The sequence below is a fragment of the Artemia franciscana genome, chromosome 20 (assembly GCF_032884065.1).
Source record: "Artemia franciscana chromosome 20, ASM3288406v1, whole genome shotgun sequence".
NCBI lineage: Eukaryota > Metazoa > Arthropoda > Branchiopoda > Anostraca > Artemiidae > Artemia > Artemia franciscana.
The window spans coordinates 32,493,318-32,506,008 of record NC_088882.1 but is presented as its reverse complement, the minus strand read 5'-3'; the positions used below and the strand labels follow the sequence as shown (position 1 = coordinate 32,506,008).

Below are 12,691 nucleotides of genomic sequence, written 5' to 3'. Positions count from 1 at the left end.
TCCTGCTAATACCTCGCTCTTTACGCTAAATTATTTTTAGTAATTCAGGTTTTCAGTTAATTTTGTGATTCAGGGGTCATTCTTAATGAATTGGGACAAAATTTAAGATTTAGTATAAAGAGAGAGGTACTGACCAGGGGGCGAACCCTCTCGTATATGTAATAAAAACATGAGAATAAAAAGTTCTTTACACAAGCTAATTTATAAGTTACGTATATTTTTTACAAATAAAAAGATTCGTAAAAAATTAAAAGTTCTAGTTGCCTTTTTAATTAACCAAAATATTGGAGGGCAACTAGGCTTCCTCCCCCGCTCTTTTTTTCTCAAAATCATTCGATCAAAATTATGAAAAAGCCATTTAGCCAAAAAAAAAAAAAAAAAAATATGCAAATTTCGTTTTAATTATTCCTCTGCGGAGATCCAAAATCAAAACATGCATTGATTCAAAAGCGTTCAGAAATTAAATTAAAAAAAAACAAGTTTTTTCAACTGAAAGTAAGGAGTGACATTAAAACTTAAAACGAACAGAAATTACTTCGTATATGAAAGGGGCTGCTTCATCATGAACGCCCCGCTCTTTACGGTAAAGTTTTTTAAGTTTGACTCTTTCTCTCAACTCTTCTTTTTAAAACAGTAAAAAACTTTAGCGTAAAGAGCGGGGCGTTGATGAGGAATCAGCCCCTTTCATATACGAAGTAATTTTTGTTCGTTTTAAGTTTCAATGTCGCTCCTTACTTTTAGTTGAAATAACTTGTTTTTTTTTTATTTAATCATAAATCAAGGCCATTCCTCAATCAACTGCAATGAAATGATATTTTTCGACATTTCCCAAGTGCTGGCCTCCTTTTAGTGCTAACAGATAAGGCTGATTAAACAAGTTGGGCCGGTAAAAATTACAAAAATAAACTTTCAAAAGTAGCCCATGTTTTAGGCTAAAAAGCTTAGGTTAACAAAAATGAAAATAGTGCACTTGGGCTAATAATTATGCCCTTTATATTAGCATGAATAAAAAAACTGGCAAACAGGGTTGTGATGTTTAGGTACTCGATATACTGTTTGAAATAGACATCTATCTTTGAGCACTTAAAACTTATTAATGAATGTTAAAATTTTCAAATGCAGCATTTAGTTTTTCAAATTTTGAAGAATAAAGCATTAGGTTTCACCACTTTTGATATCGTTGGCTATATTTCAAAATCAAAGTTAAAAATAAATCATTCTTGTAAATTTGGTTCAATAGGTAGTCGAACTCGAAATTTAAGGTATTATGGGCTCAGCATGAGATATTTTTATTTTATTTTGAGTTTTCTACTAAATTAGAAATAATGTAGAAATTTAAAAAAGAGACAAGAAAATCAATATTATCAAAATTTTGGGAACTAATTTGCTTGGAAACTAATTTTTTGCCATTGTTATACTTCTTTTTCTTGTTTTTCTCCTTGTAAACGGGGAGCAATTCTGCATTGCACTATATTTGGAGCAACAAGAAGTAAACGGGGAGTAATGGTGCAAATTTGTACCATTACTCCTTCTCAGTAATGGAAATGCAGAAATAATACCAAAGGTCAATGCTCTTCAGCAGAGGAATGCGAGGAGATGAGTACTTCAAACACATTCAAAGCCTCCTAAATGCCTATATGCCCTGAGTAATGCCCTGCGAACGGGCATTGTTGAGGCTTTAACTTCATTGCTGAGTTTCACACGCCTTTCTCAACTGCTTTCCATTAAGGACAAAAGTCCCTTGTCTACAATGTTACTTTCTCTCCCTATTTGTTTTTCCCCTTGTTTCTTGATGGAAACAAGGACAAAAGTCCCTTGTCTACAATGTTACTTTCTCTCCTTATTTGTTTCTCCCCTTGTTTTTTGATGGAAACAAGGACAAAAGTCCATTGTCTACAATGTTACTTTCTCTCCTTATTTTTTCTCCCCTTGTTTCTTGATGGAAACAAGGACAAAAGTCCCTTGTCTACAATGTTACTTTCTCTCCTTATTTGTTTCTCCCCTTGTTTCTTGATGGAAACAAGGACAGAAGTCCCTTGTCTACAATGTTACTTTCTCTCCTTATTTGTTTCTCCCCTTGTTTCTTGATGGAAACAAGGACAAAAGTCCCTTGTCTGCAATGTTACTTTTTCTCTTTATTTGTTTCTCCCCTTGTTTTTTGATGGAAACAAGGACAAAAGTCCCTTGTCTACAATGTTACTTTCTCTCCTTATTTGTTTCTCCCCTTGTTTTTTGATGGAAACAGGGACAAAAGTCCCTTGTATGCAATGTTACTTTTTCTCCTTATTTGTTTCTCCCCTTGTTTCTTGGTGGAAATAAGGACAGAAGTCCCCTGTCTACTATGTTACTTTCTCTCCTTATTTGTTTCTCCCCTTGTTTCTTGATGGAAACAAGGACAAAAGTCCCTTGTCTGCAATGTTACTTTTTCTCTTTATTTGTTTCTCCCCCTTTTTTTTTATGGAAACAAGGACAAAAGTCCCTTGTCTACAATGTTACTTTCTCTCCTTATTTGTTTCTCCCCTTGTTTCTTGATGGAAACAGGGACAAAAGTCCCTTGTCTGCAATGTTACTTTTTCTCCTTATTTGTTTCTCCCCTTGTTTCTTGATGGCGAACCAATAGTTTGTAAGAAAACCTTTGTTAGCTGACCTTTGGTAGTGCTGTTTCTGAAATGCGCGAGGCTTTGTGAACCCCGTTCCATTTATTATCTTACTATTTAAGTAAAATCATTTCATTTGCATAGGAAGATTTGTTTTGAAATCTTTCATGAAACTAGAAAAATTAGCCATGCAAACGGTCGAAAAAACCCTATTTAGAATTCCGCAGCTAAGGTTCTTACCAAAAAGTTATGAAAAGAGGCCATAAAAAATGGACACATGGAAATGGCCATAGCTAAAAGGTTTGAAAAAGCATACCTAAAGGCCATAGTTCCAAATCCAGGTCTCTCAAATATTGACTGCCTGCTTTTGTACATTTCTTCACCAAAACCAGAATCAGTAGAATGAAGGAGATTAGAGTTGATTTGATTTCCTGAGGGACCGTCATACAAGATGTCTGAAAGTTTTCCTCGTTTTCCTTAAATATAATACAAACAAATTAAATAATATAAAAGAATTATTTATAATATCAATATAGTTTAATATCAAGTTTTTTTTATATCAATATAAAAATATATTGATATTTTTTAATATCAATAGTTTTAATATCAATAAAAGAAAATAGGGTTCGGTTTTTAGGGCAGGGCCATGTTTTTTTTCTGTCTTGCCACGTTGAATCTAATTAATAAATAAATCACCGAAATGAAATAAAAATAAATAAGCAAAAGTAGTCAATAAATTTAATAGCATCTCTCATCTATAAGAATCGTCCGTTCGTTGACTCCCGATGACAATCATATGTTCAAAAGAAAGCTACATTTGCTTAAACTGATGGATGTCATACATTTTTGCTGATTTTAACCCTTTTTTTATTTGGTTTTTACATTTTTTTTTATTTGGCTAAAAACTGCATATGAAGGTGTTTAAAAAAAACCAGTTCCCCATTTTACCAAGGTATGAAAATACGTATATGTCGTGTGATTTTCCGCTTAACCAATTTAAATAATCAGGCTTCATTTTCAATTTCTTGGGTACTTTAAATCACTTTAGGTACAGTAGGTGTTTTTAACCATAGTTTTAGACTACATTTTAAGGTCCTTGGTTACACTAGCAGGGACGCACTTTAAACGTATCAGAAACGAACTGAGTCTCCTTTTCATTTTGCGCTTTACGGCCAAACGGAAAGCAAATCAATCAATAAAATTTCGAGAGCCTGGTTTTTTCAATTCACCATAGGAAACGGTTGCTTTGAACTGACTGATTTGTTTAGCACTTATTTTTATTATTATGTTCTTGCTATTGCTATATTATTATATCTATTACTTTTACTATTACTATTATTATTACTATTACTAATTACTATTAATTACTAATTACTATTACATTAATTACTATTAGTTAATTATTTTATTTTAATTACTTATTAATATACTTATTATATTAATTAGTATTTACTTAATTAATTACTTATTAATAATTACTAATTAACTATTTAAGTAATATAAAATTTCAAGAGCCTGGTTTTTTCAATTCACCATAGGAAACGGTTGCTTTGAACTGACTGATTAGTTTAGCACTTATTATTATTATTATGTTATTACTATTACTGTATTATTATATCTATTACTTTTACTATTACTATTATTATTACTATTACTAATTACTATTAATTACTAATTACTATTACATTAATTACTATTAATTAATTATTTTATTTTAATTACTTATTAATATACTTATTATATTAATTAGTATTTACTTAATTAATTACTTATTAATAATTACTAATTAATTATTTAAGTAATATTATTATATTACTTATTACTTATTATTATATGTAAAAAAAAAGTTTAATGAAGTATGAAACCGAATATAAAAATTATTAAGAAAAACAAGAGAACAAGGGTGATTTATTATAATTATTAATAAATAATTATTATTTCTTTTTTCATCAAAATCATGCACAGTCTTGCTAATCAGTCTCAGCAGTACAGCCTCAGCCGTGGTCTTGGAACATATTTAAACAGAAAAAAAAAGCCAAATAAAGTATTTTGATTAAAAGCACCAAAAACTTTTAAGAAAGGAAACATGAGCTAATCTGTGGGATAAAAAACAACCAATGACAATGGGTTTAACCCGTAGACCAATTAAATTAATTATAAAAATTTAAATGGATAGTTTTTAATTCTTTTAATTTACTGTTTTACTTTTGCTTAACGTAGGGCATGTAAAAGAACCATTATTGTGAAATAAATAGAATAAGTACCTACTGATAGCCGTTAGTAATAATAAATAGAAACGTATTATAATATTTGCTACTTGCTGGTTCATTTGAGTAAGTTAAAAGTTTAAACTTTCAATTTCAAAGTTTTAAATTTAAATGAACTAAACTTTCTCCATAAATACTTGCTATTAGAAAATTTAGCATTAAGCGAAACTAAACAAGGGAATAGATGCATATTTTCAGAGAATGGGGTCCCGTATAAATTTTATAGAGAGGGGTCCGTGAAGTCAAGGGTCTACACAAATTCCTCTAGTGGGAAGAAGGGGCTCAAAATCATGAGTGTACAAAGGGGCAAGAATTAATTTTTAATGAGGATGTAAAAAAAAAAAATTCATAAATTTTTGTGGGAAGGGGGTGGCGATTTGGTGTTGTTTGCAATGAAAATATCAAAAAAATCATCATCACTATCATTATAAATTTTGACACGTTGTGATTCCCGCTGGCCAGGTCGATTTATATTGATTCGCTCACACGTATGGTGCTCATGTCTTCTAACTGCGTTTCTTCTTGCTTTTCATTTTTGACTTGTAGACATACTCGGCGTTAGATGTCTTCTAACTGCGTGTGTCTTTGCTCTTCGTTTTCATTTGTGACTCGCCGCCACTGTTTTTCTAACCATGTTTGTATTTGATCTAAATTTTTATTTTTGAATCGCTCACATGCTCGAGTATCACATGTCTTCTAACTTTGTGTGTCTTTGCTCACATTTTTGACACGCCACCTTTTTTTTCTAACTGCGTGTGTCCTTGCTCTTCATTACTATTTTTGACTCGCACACTTGCTCGGTGTCACATATTTTCTAACCGTTTATCTTTGCTCTTGATTTCATTTTTGACACACTCTAATTGATGTTTTTGCAAATATTCTAACCCTCCGTATCTTTGCTCTTCATTTTCATTTTTGACACATTTTCGGATTTCAATTACTTCAGACAATTTAGCAATGACTTTCGCCTTAGATACCCGTATTCCAAATCCAAAAACCCAGTTACCATCCCTACCATTGTCACTTCGTTTGGTTCGTTTTGCCTCGGCTTGTCCTTCGTCATTATGAAATACATATTGCCAAACCTCTGTTTTTTAACAAAGTTATGTTAGGTATTGACGAGCTTATGCATATCAAATCCCAAATCCGATCATGATCGCTATCATTATCAATTCCAGCGCAAGCATATCTTTCCAGCTTGATTCTCATTGACTTGCTCATATGTTTGGTGTCGTATGTCTTCTAACCGTGTGTGTGTCTTTGCTTTTCATTTTTGACTTACTCACATGCTTGGTGTTGCATGTGTTCTAACTACGTGTGTCTATTTGCTTCCAACTAAGTGTGCCGCTGTTCTTCTAACCATGTATATATTTGATCTTCATTTTTATTTTTGACTCGCTCACATGCTCGTTGTCACATGTCTTCTAACTAGCACCACCTCACCATTTAAATGGGAGGGGAGAGGGTTGCAGATTTTGGATTTTCAGATTGTAGGAAAAGATAAACAACGTGTATACGTCTTTTGTGCTCTAGAAGATGTAAACTTTTTTAAACAATTGTGCTGCTAATATCTATGTTTTAAGTAACTTTTTTTCTCAATCCGAAAGAAGAACCCAGATTGTCAATTGGAAACACCTTATATGATAAAGTTGTTGCTTTTAGATAATGTTCGATATGGCGATTCAAGAACAACATAGACCCATTAGCATCATCAACATTAGCATCTATAGTACAAAACGCCAGAAAAGTGTATTCTCGGAGTATTGAGATTTTACTAATGGTTTTCACTCAAAATTGCGTTCTCCTCCCTATCCCTCATTTCTTTTTTATTTTAGAAATGTTGCGTTTTGTTTCAACACTAGTTTTATCTCATTGACGTGTCCGATTTTTATTGAAATAGTACTGCACATCCCTGAATTTTAATTTTTTTTTTTTTAATATTAAAAAAATTAATGATAATTAACCCACTCTAAAAAAAGCTATTGATTCTTTAACTCTATTCAAAAATCAGTAAGAATAATCAGCTTCTTTCGACGGACAAGGCTTAGAAAACACGCTTTCAAGCAAAAATACTTATTTTTTATGTACTTTTTTCGGCTGAATTTGTCTGCAACATCAATCATTCTATCGCCCATCAATATTCTATTGCTCCAGAAAACTGATTTTTCACGAAATGTGAAATTGTTTTCAGGCGCTTTTATTTAGTTCATACTACTAAGAAGGCTGACATGCTTAAAAAGAAACTCCATGATAATTTAAAGTAATGGCCAAATACGGAATTAGCCTCAATGCGCAAAAAAAGGTATTAATGTCTTACCTTCAACTTCTTCGTTTCTTTTGAACATAACTTCAGAATCTCTTCGAAGTCCTGATATGCTTCGCACTGTCCGACTTCCGTCGGAGTCGTAATCTCCAACTTTGAAATCAGCATCTGATAGCTCACCAATAACGCTTCGTAGGCTTCCACTCGCGTCATTTGTTCTTGACGTCCCTTTCTTTGCCTGGGCCTGGAAAATTAAGGACTAAAATGACCTGGGATACGAGAAAACTGTTAATTGCATTAAAATTTTCTAATATAATGATGATCTTTGAGTATTAGTAAAAAGAATGATTTTTTCAGAGGTTTGTTTTGAAAACCAACTTGATATTAATGACGTTCGCTGTAACCATCGATAATACCTATCAGAGCTAACCATGGATTGACTGAAAAAAAGTATCTTTTTCAAAGCTAATGCATCACAAGTGTTGGGAGGAAGGGAGGAGATATTTACAAAAATTTTAGGTTTGTGAAAATTTTACCGTCAGGCATTGTGAGAAATTAAAATATTTTGAAAATTGAGAGAAGCCTCGTTAATTTTTTTTTCTACAACTCTTGTTAAGCGACTCAAACGAACTCCAGTAACTAAACCGGCTCCCATCTTGTTTTCCATATGATTATCCGACCCTCAGCTCCCATTCTAGTGAGAAATTACACGGTTCCCATCTTGTTTGCTACATGACTATCTGGCTCCCATTATAATGAGAAATTATCTGGCTCTCATCTTGTTTGCCATATGATTACCTGACTCCCGGCTCCCATTCTAATGAGAAATTAACCGACTCACATCTTGTTTGCCATATGATTACCTGACTCCCAACTCCCATTCTAGTGAGAAATTACCCGGCTCCCATCTTGTTTGCTACATTACTATCCGCCTCCCATTCTAATGAGAAATTACCCGGCTCTCATCTTGTTTGCCATATGATTACCTGACTCCCGGCTCCCATTCTAATGAGAAATTACACGGCTCCCATCTTGTTTGCCATATGATATGACGTCCACCCAAATTTAGCAAGGATTTTGTAAGATTTACAATTATCGTATGACAATTTCAAAATAGTAAGCTTTTCAAAAGAAAATTAGCGAGGTGCATTAAACCGAAGACGAGCTCAAGAATTCAAGCTTAAGACGAATAGAAATCACTATCAATAAACAAACAAGAACCAAAAAGAACAGAATTTACAATGAATGGTTAAGGCAAAGTTAAAAAGAACATAAATTACCATAAATAAGAGTACGGCTACCCTTTGCTTTCTTAAGACCTGGGTGTCATTTCTGCTTCACTAAAAATAATTGTTATTTTGAGCAGTTGTTGTTATTTGTCATAGCATCAACAACAAATCAAAGAACGTCACCATAATAACCAAGATTAATGAAAAGAACTAATGAATGTAGATTGACAGTTAAATATATAATTATATTCCTGAAAATCTCAGCTATTTTTGTTACAAACACTTTATAAAAAATAAAGCATTTAAAATATAGTTTTTACGATCAGTAAAGAACAAATGACACTCTGGTCTTTAGAAGGCATTGGGGTCACTAGCCCCAGTCTTATTTATGGTAACATGTGTTCTTTTTAAGTTGGACTTGACTTTTCATTAAAATGCTTTCATAGCTGCTTAAAATTATTGGAATAAAAAACTAAATTACTATGCGGTAGTTTCGTTATAATATCAGTAACCTTAAATATGTAGTTAAGGTTACTTAACTAATTAAGGTAATTTAATAAAGGTAATTCAATTCAATTAAGCAATTTAATTTAATTATTAAATTATATTTTATTAAGTATAATTTAATAATTTTTAATATAATTTTAGTATAGTTTTTTTTTTACAATTTAATTTAATTTAACTAGTTTAATTAAGGTAAATATGTGGGATTTCTTCTAGGAAGAAGAGCATGGCACAACGTTAATTTTGCAGGTGAGGGATTTATGGTTCATTATTATGGTGACGCAGCGTTAGTGCTGACAATATATCACATTAGTTGCCAAATTTTTTTTGTTAATTGTTGTTTTGTTGTTTGTTAGTTGTTATGTTAGTAAATTAATTTATTAAATATAATTTAACAATTTTTAACATAATTTTATAATTTTAGTATAGTTTTTTTTTACAATTCAATTTATTAAGTTATGTTTACTAAGTAATTTAATTTATTTTAACTAATTTAATTAATCTAAATATGTAGGATTTCTGCTGGAAAGAAGAGCATAGCACAAAGTAAATTTTGCAGGTGAGGGAGTTGTGGCTCATTATTATGGTGATGTAACGTTACTGTTGACAATATATCACATTAGTCGTCAAAGTTGTTTTTGTCAAAATTAATGTTAATCAAACAAATTATATTTTTAGGATTTATAAATACAAATTTTTATGACACATGGAAAGCGTCGGATGATTTGTTTCCAACTGCACAATGCACTCCTGGCCAAAGGCAGGTAATCAAGAGATCAGTACCTGTGGTACGCAGGGAATTGGTAAGCATGCGAAAAAGTTTTTTTTTTCAAACAGTTCGTGGTAACGAACTGTAGTAAGGAGCGACCCGGCTCAATAGCAATCGAAACTCTAAAAAATGGAATTTTGATACCAATAGTTACATCAAAAGAATCGCATTTTAATGCTGATTTTAAATATATAAGTTTTATCAAGATTAGTCGTACCCATCAAAAGTTACCAGCCTGAGAAAATTTGCCTCATTTTAGAAAATAGGAGAAAACACCCCCTAAAAGTCATAGGATCTTAACGAAAATCATACCATCAGATTCAGCGTATCAGAGAACCTCATTGTAGAAGTTTCAAGTCCCTATCTACAAAAATGTGGAATTTCGCATTTTTTGCCAGAAGACAAATCACGGATGCGTGTTTATTTGTTTTTTTTGTTTTTCTTTTTTTTCCCAGGGGTGATCGTATCAACTCAGTGGTCCTAGAATGTCACGAAAAGGCTCATTCTAACGGAAATTGAAAGTTCTTGTGCCCTTTTTAAGTGACCAAAAAGTTTGGAACCTAGGCCCCCTCCCACGCTCATATTTTCCCCAAAGTCCCCGGATCAAAATTCTGAGATAGCCATTTTATTCACCATAGTCGAAAAACCTAATAACTGTGTCTTTGGGGACGACCTACTTCCCCAATGTCCCCGTGGGAGGGGCTGAAAGTTACAAACTTTGACCAAGTTACATATAGTAATGGTTACTGGGAAGTGTACGGACGTTTTCAGGGGGATTTTTTTGGTTTGGGGGGAGAGTTGAGGGGGTGGGGTTACTTAGGAGGATCTTTCCATGGAGGAACTTCTCCTGGGGGAAGAGACTTTGAATGGAGGGGGCGCAGGATTTTCCAGCATTATTTAAAAAAAACAATGAAAAAATAAATATGAAAATTTTTTCCACTGAAAGTGAGAAGCAGCATTAAAATTTATAACGAACAGAAATTATTACGTATATGAGGGGTTTACCTCCTCGTAGTACCTCGCTCTTTACGCTAAAGTATTTTTAGTAATTTTCAACTATTTATTCTACGGCCTTTGTGATTCAGGGGTCATTCTTAAGGAATTGGGACAAAATTTAAGCTTTAATGTAAAGAGCGAGGTATCGACGAGGGGTGAGCCCCCTCATATACGCAATAAAAACATACGAATATAGAAGTTTGCTACGTAATTTAATTCGTAAGTTACGTATATTTTTTACTTATGAAAATGTTCGTAAAAAATTATAAGTTATAGTTGCCCTTTTAAGTAATCAAAAATTGGAGGGCAACTAGGCCCCCTTCCTCGCTCCTTTTTTCTCAAAATCTGCCGATTAAAACTATGAAAAAGCCATTTAGCCCAAAAAAATTAATATGCAAATGTCGTTTTAATGATTTATGTGCTGAGAGCCAAGATCAAAACATGCATTAATTCAAAAACGTCCAGAAATTAAACAAAAAAAACAAGTTTTTTAAAATGAAAGTAAGGAGCGACATTAAAACTTAAAACGAACAGAAATTACTACGTATATGAAAGGGGCTTTTCCTCCTTAACGCCCCGCTCTTGACGCTAAAGTTTTTTACTGTTTTTAAATGTAGAGTTAAGAGAAAGAGTCAAACTTTAGCGTAAAGAGCGCAGCGTTGAAAACATTGATATGTTTTGTTTTTCAATTAAGCTCCAAAACATGTTTCTGTGTGCAATACCAAGTGCATGATTAATTAGGAGATAGTATGACCTTTTAATAGCTATTTAGCAAATTTCAATGTAAATACATTGAAATTTGTGTGCTTTTTTTTTATCAATTTGTTTGAAAGTTAAAGATTAAACAAAATAAAAAGCCCCGTCATATTTGGAATTTAAACTTACCTTTTGATCAGAGGATTAGATTTATCTGCTATTTCGTTTATGATAAGAAAAAAGGATTATAACTGAAAAAAAAAGATAAGGACCGGATAAAAAAAGATAAAAACTGAAAAAGCAATAAATCTCGAAACATAAGCCAAGTACTCCTTGAACGTGTTTTCTATTATGGCAGAAGGTCTTTGATCAAAGCTGTATCCAAGGAGGGGGTAGGAGGTTTGACCCGCCCCCCCCATTTTGTTAGCTCTCAAAGACGTATAGAAATGCATATAAGCAAGCTCCTTTTTTGTAAGCCCCCCCCCTCTCTGGACAAAATCTTGGATATGATGTTGTCTATGATACAGCAATATGAGTTTCTTTCTCCGACTTTATGCATAGACAACGGCGTAAGAACTATTTTTTATTGTATTTATTTCTATAAGAATACGGTGAAACTAAAGTTAATTTCTAATTTCAAGTTTCTAAGTCAAAATTCAGTTACATCATCAATTTACTTAATCTGTTAAATTTAATAGATAAATTTATTGATTATAAATAAATTAATAATAATTTATTACAAACTAATTTATGAGTTAATTAAATTCACTGATTTAATTATTAATTAATTCTAAGTTATTTTTTTTTAAATATCGTTAACCAGTAAAATAGCTTCAGTAAACTTAAAATAACATGTCTTTTAATTTGTTTGTTTCTGTGCTACAAAAGCATTAGTGATTAATATAGTGGATGAAAATTTGGAACGAATCTTTTTGGTTGTACAACCTCCATCCCGTTAGCGCCATGAAACAAACATTTAAAGTCATAAACTGTAAAAACTACAATTATACAATTTTTTTAAAGTGTTCATGGCTCTTATAACGAAGATAAAACAGGATCAAGTTTTCCAGAAGCCCCACTCTTTGTATCCAAATTAAAAACAATATGACAAATATAAAAACGATTAAAATTAAATTGAGTAAACAATTAATTAATGTCTACGGTACGTACAGTGTTCCTCGTACAGATAGTATTTTGTTTTAGTGTTCCATATGATACTGGAATTAGAAATACTGTAATATTATACTGATATTATACCGAATATTATATAATTATATCGATTTTATACACCAATTTTATATACGAATTATACCGATATTATACCGAATACTATATAATCATACCGATTTTAGAATTATACCGATTTTATA

The 12,691-nt window shown here is 32.0% G+C and overlaps 1 protein-coding gene across 1 annotated transcript in view; it reads right to left on the bottom strand.

The window, feature by feature from the left end:
- Window positions 1–12,691, bottom strand: part of LOC136040127 (pre-mRNA splicing regulator USH1G-like) — a 71,948-nt gene that overhangs the window by 12,716 nt on the left and 46,541 nt on the right. Inside the window, exons 6-7 of the mRNA XM_065724234.1 lie at window positions 7,182–7,371; window positions 2,914–3,073 (exon numbers count right to left, since the gene is read on the bottom strand). Of these exons, the coding sequence (XP_065580306.1) occupies window positions 2,914–3,073; window positions 7,182–7,371 (350 nt within the window). The remainder of the gene's footprint in view (window positions 1–2,913; window positions 3,074–7,181; window positions 7,372–12,691) is intronic.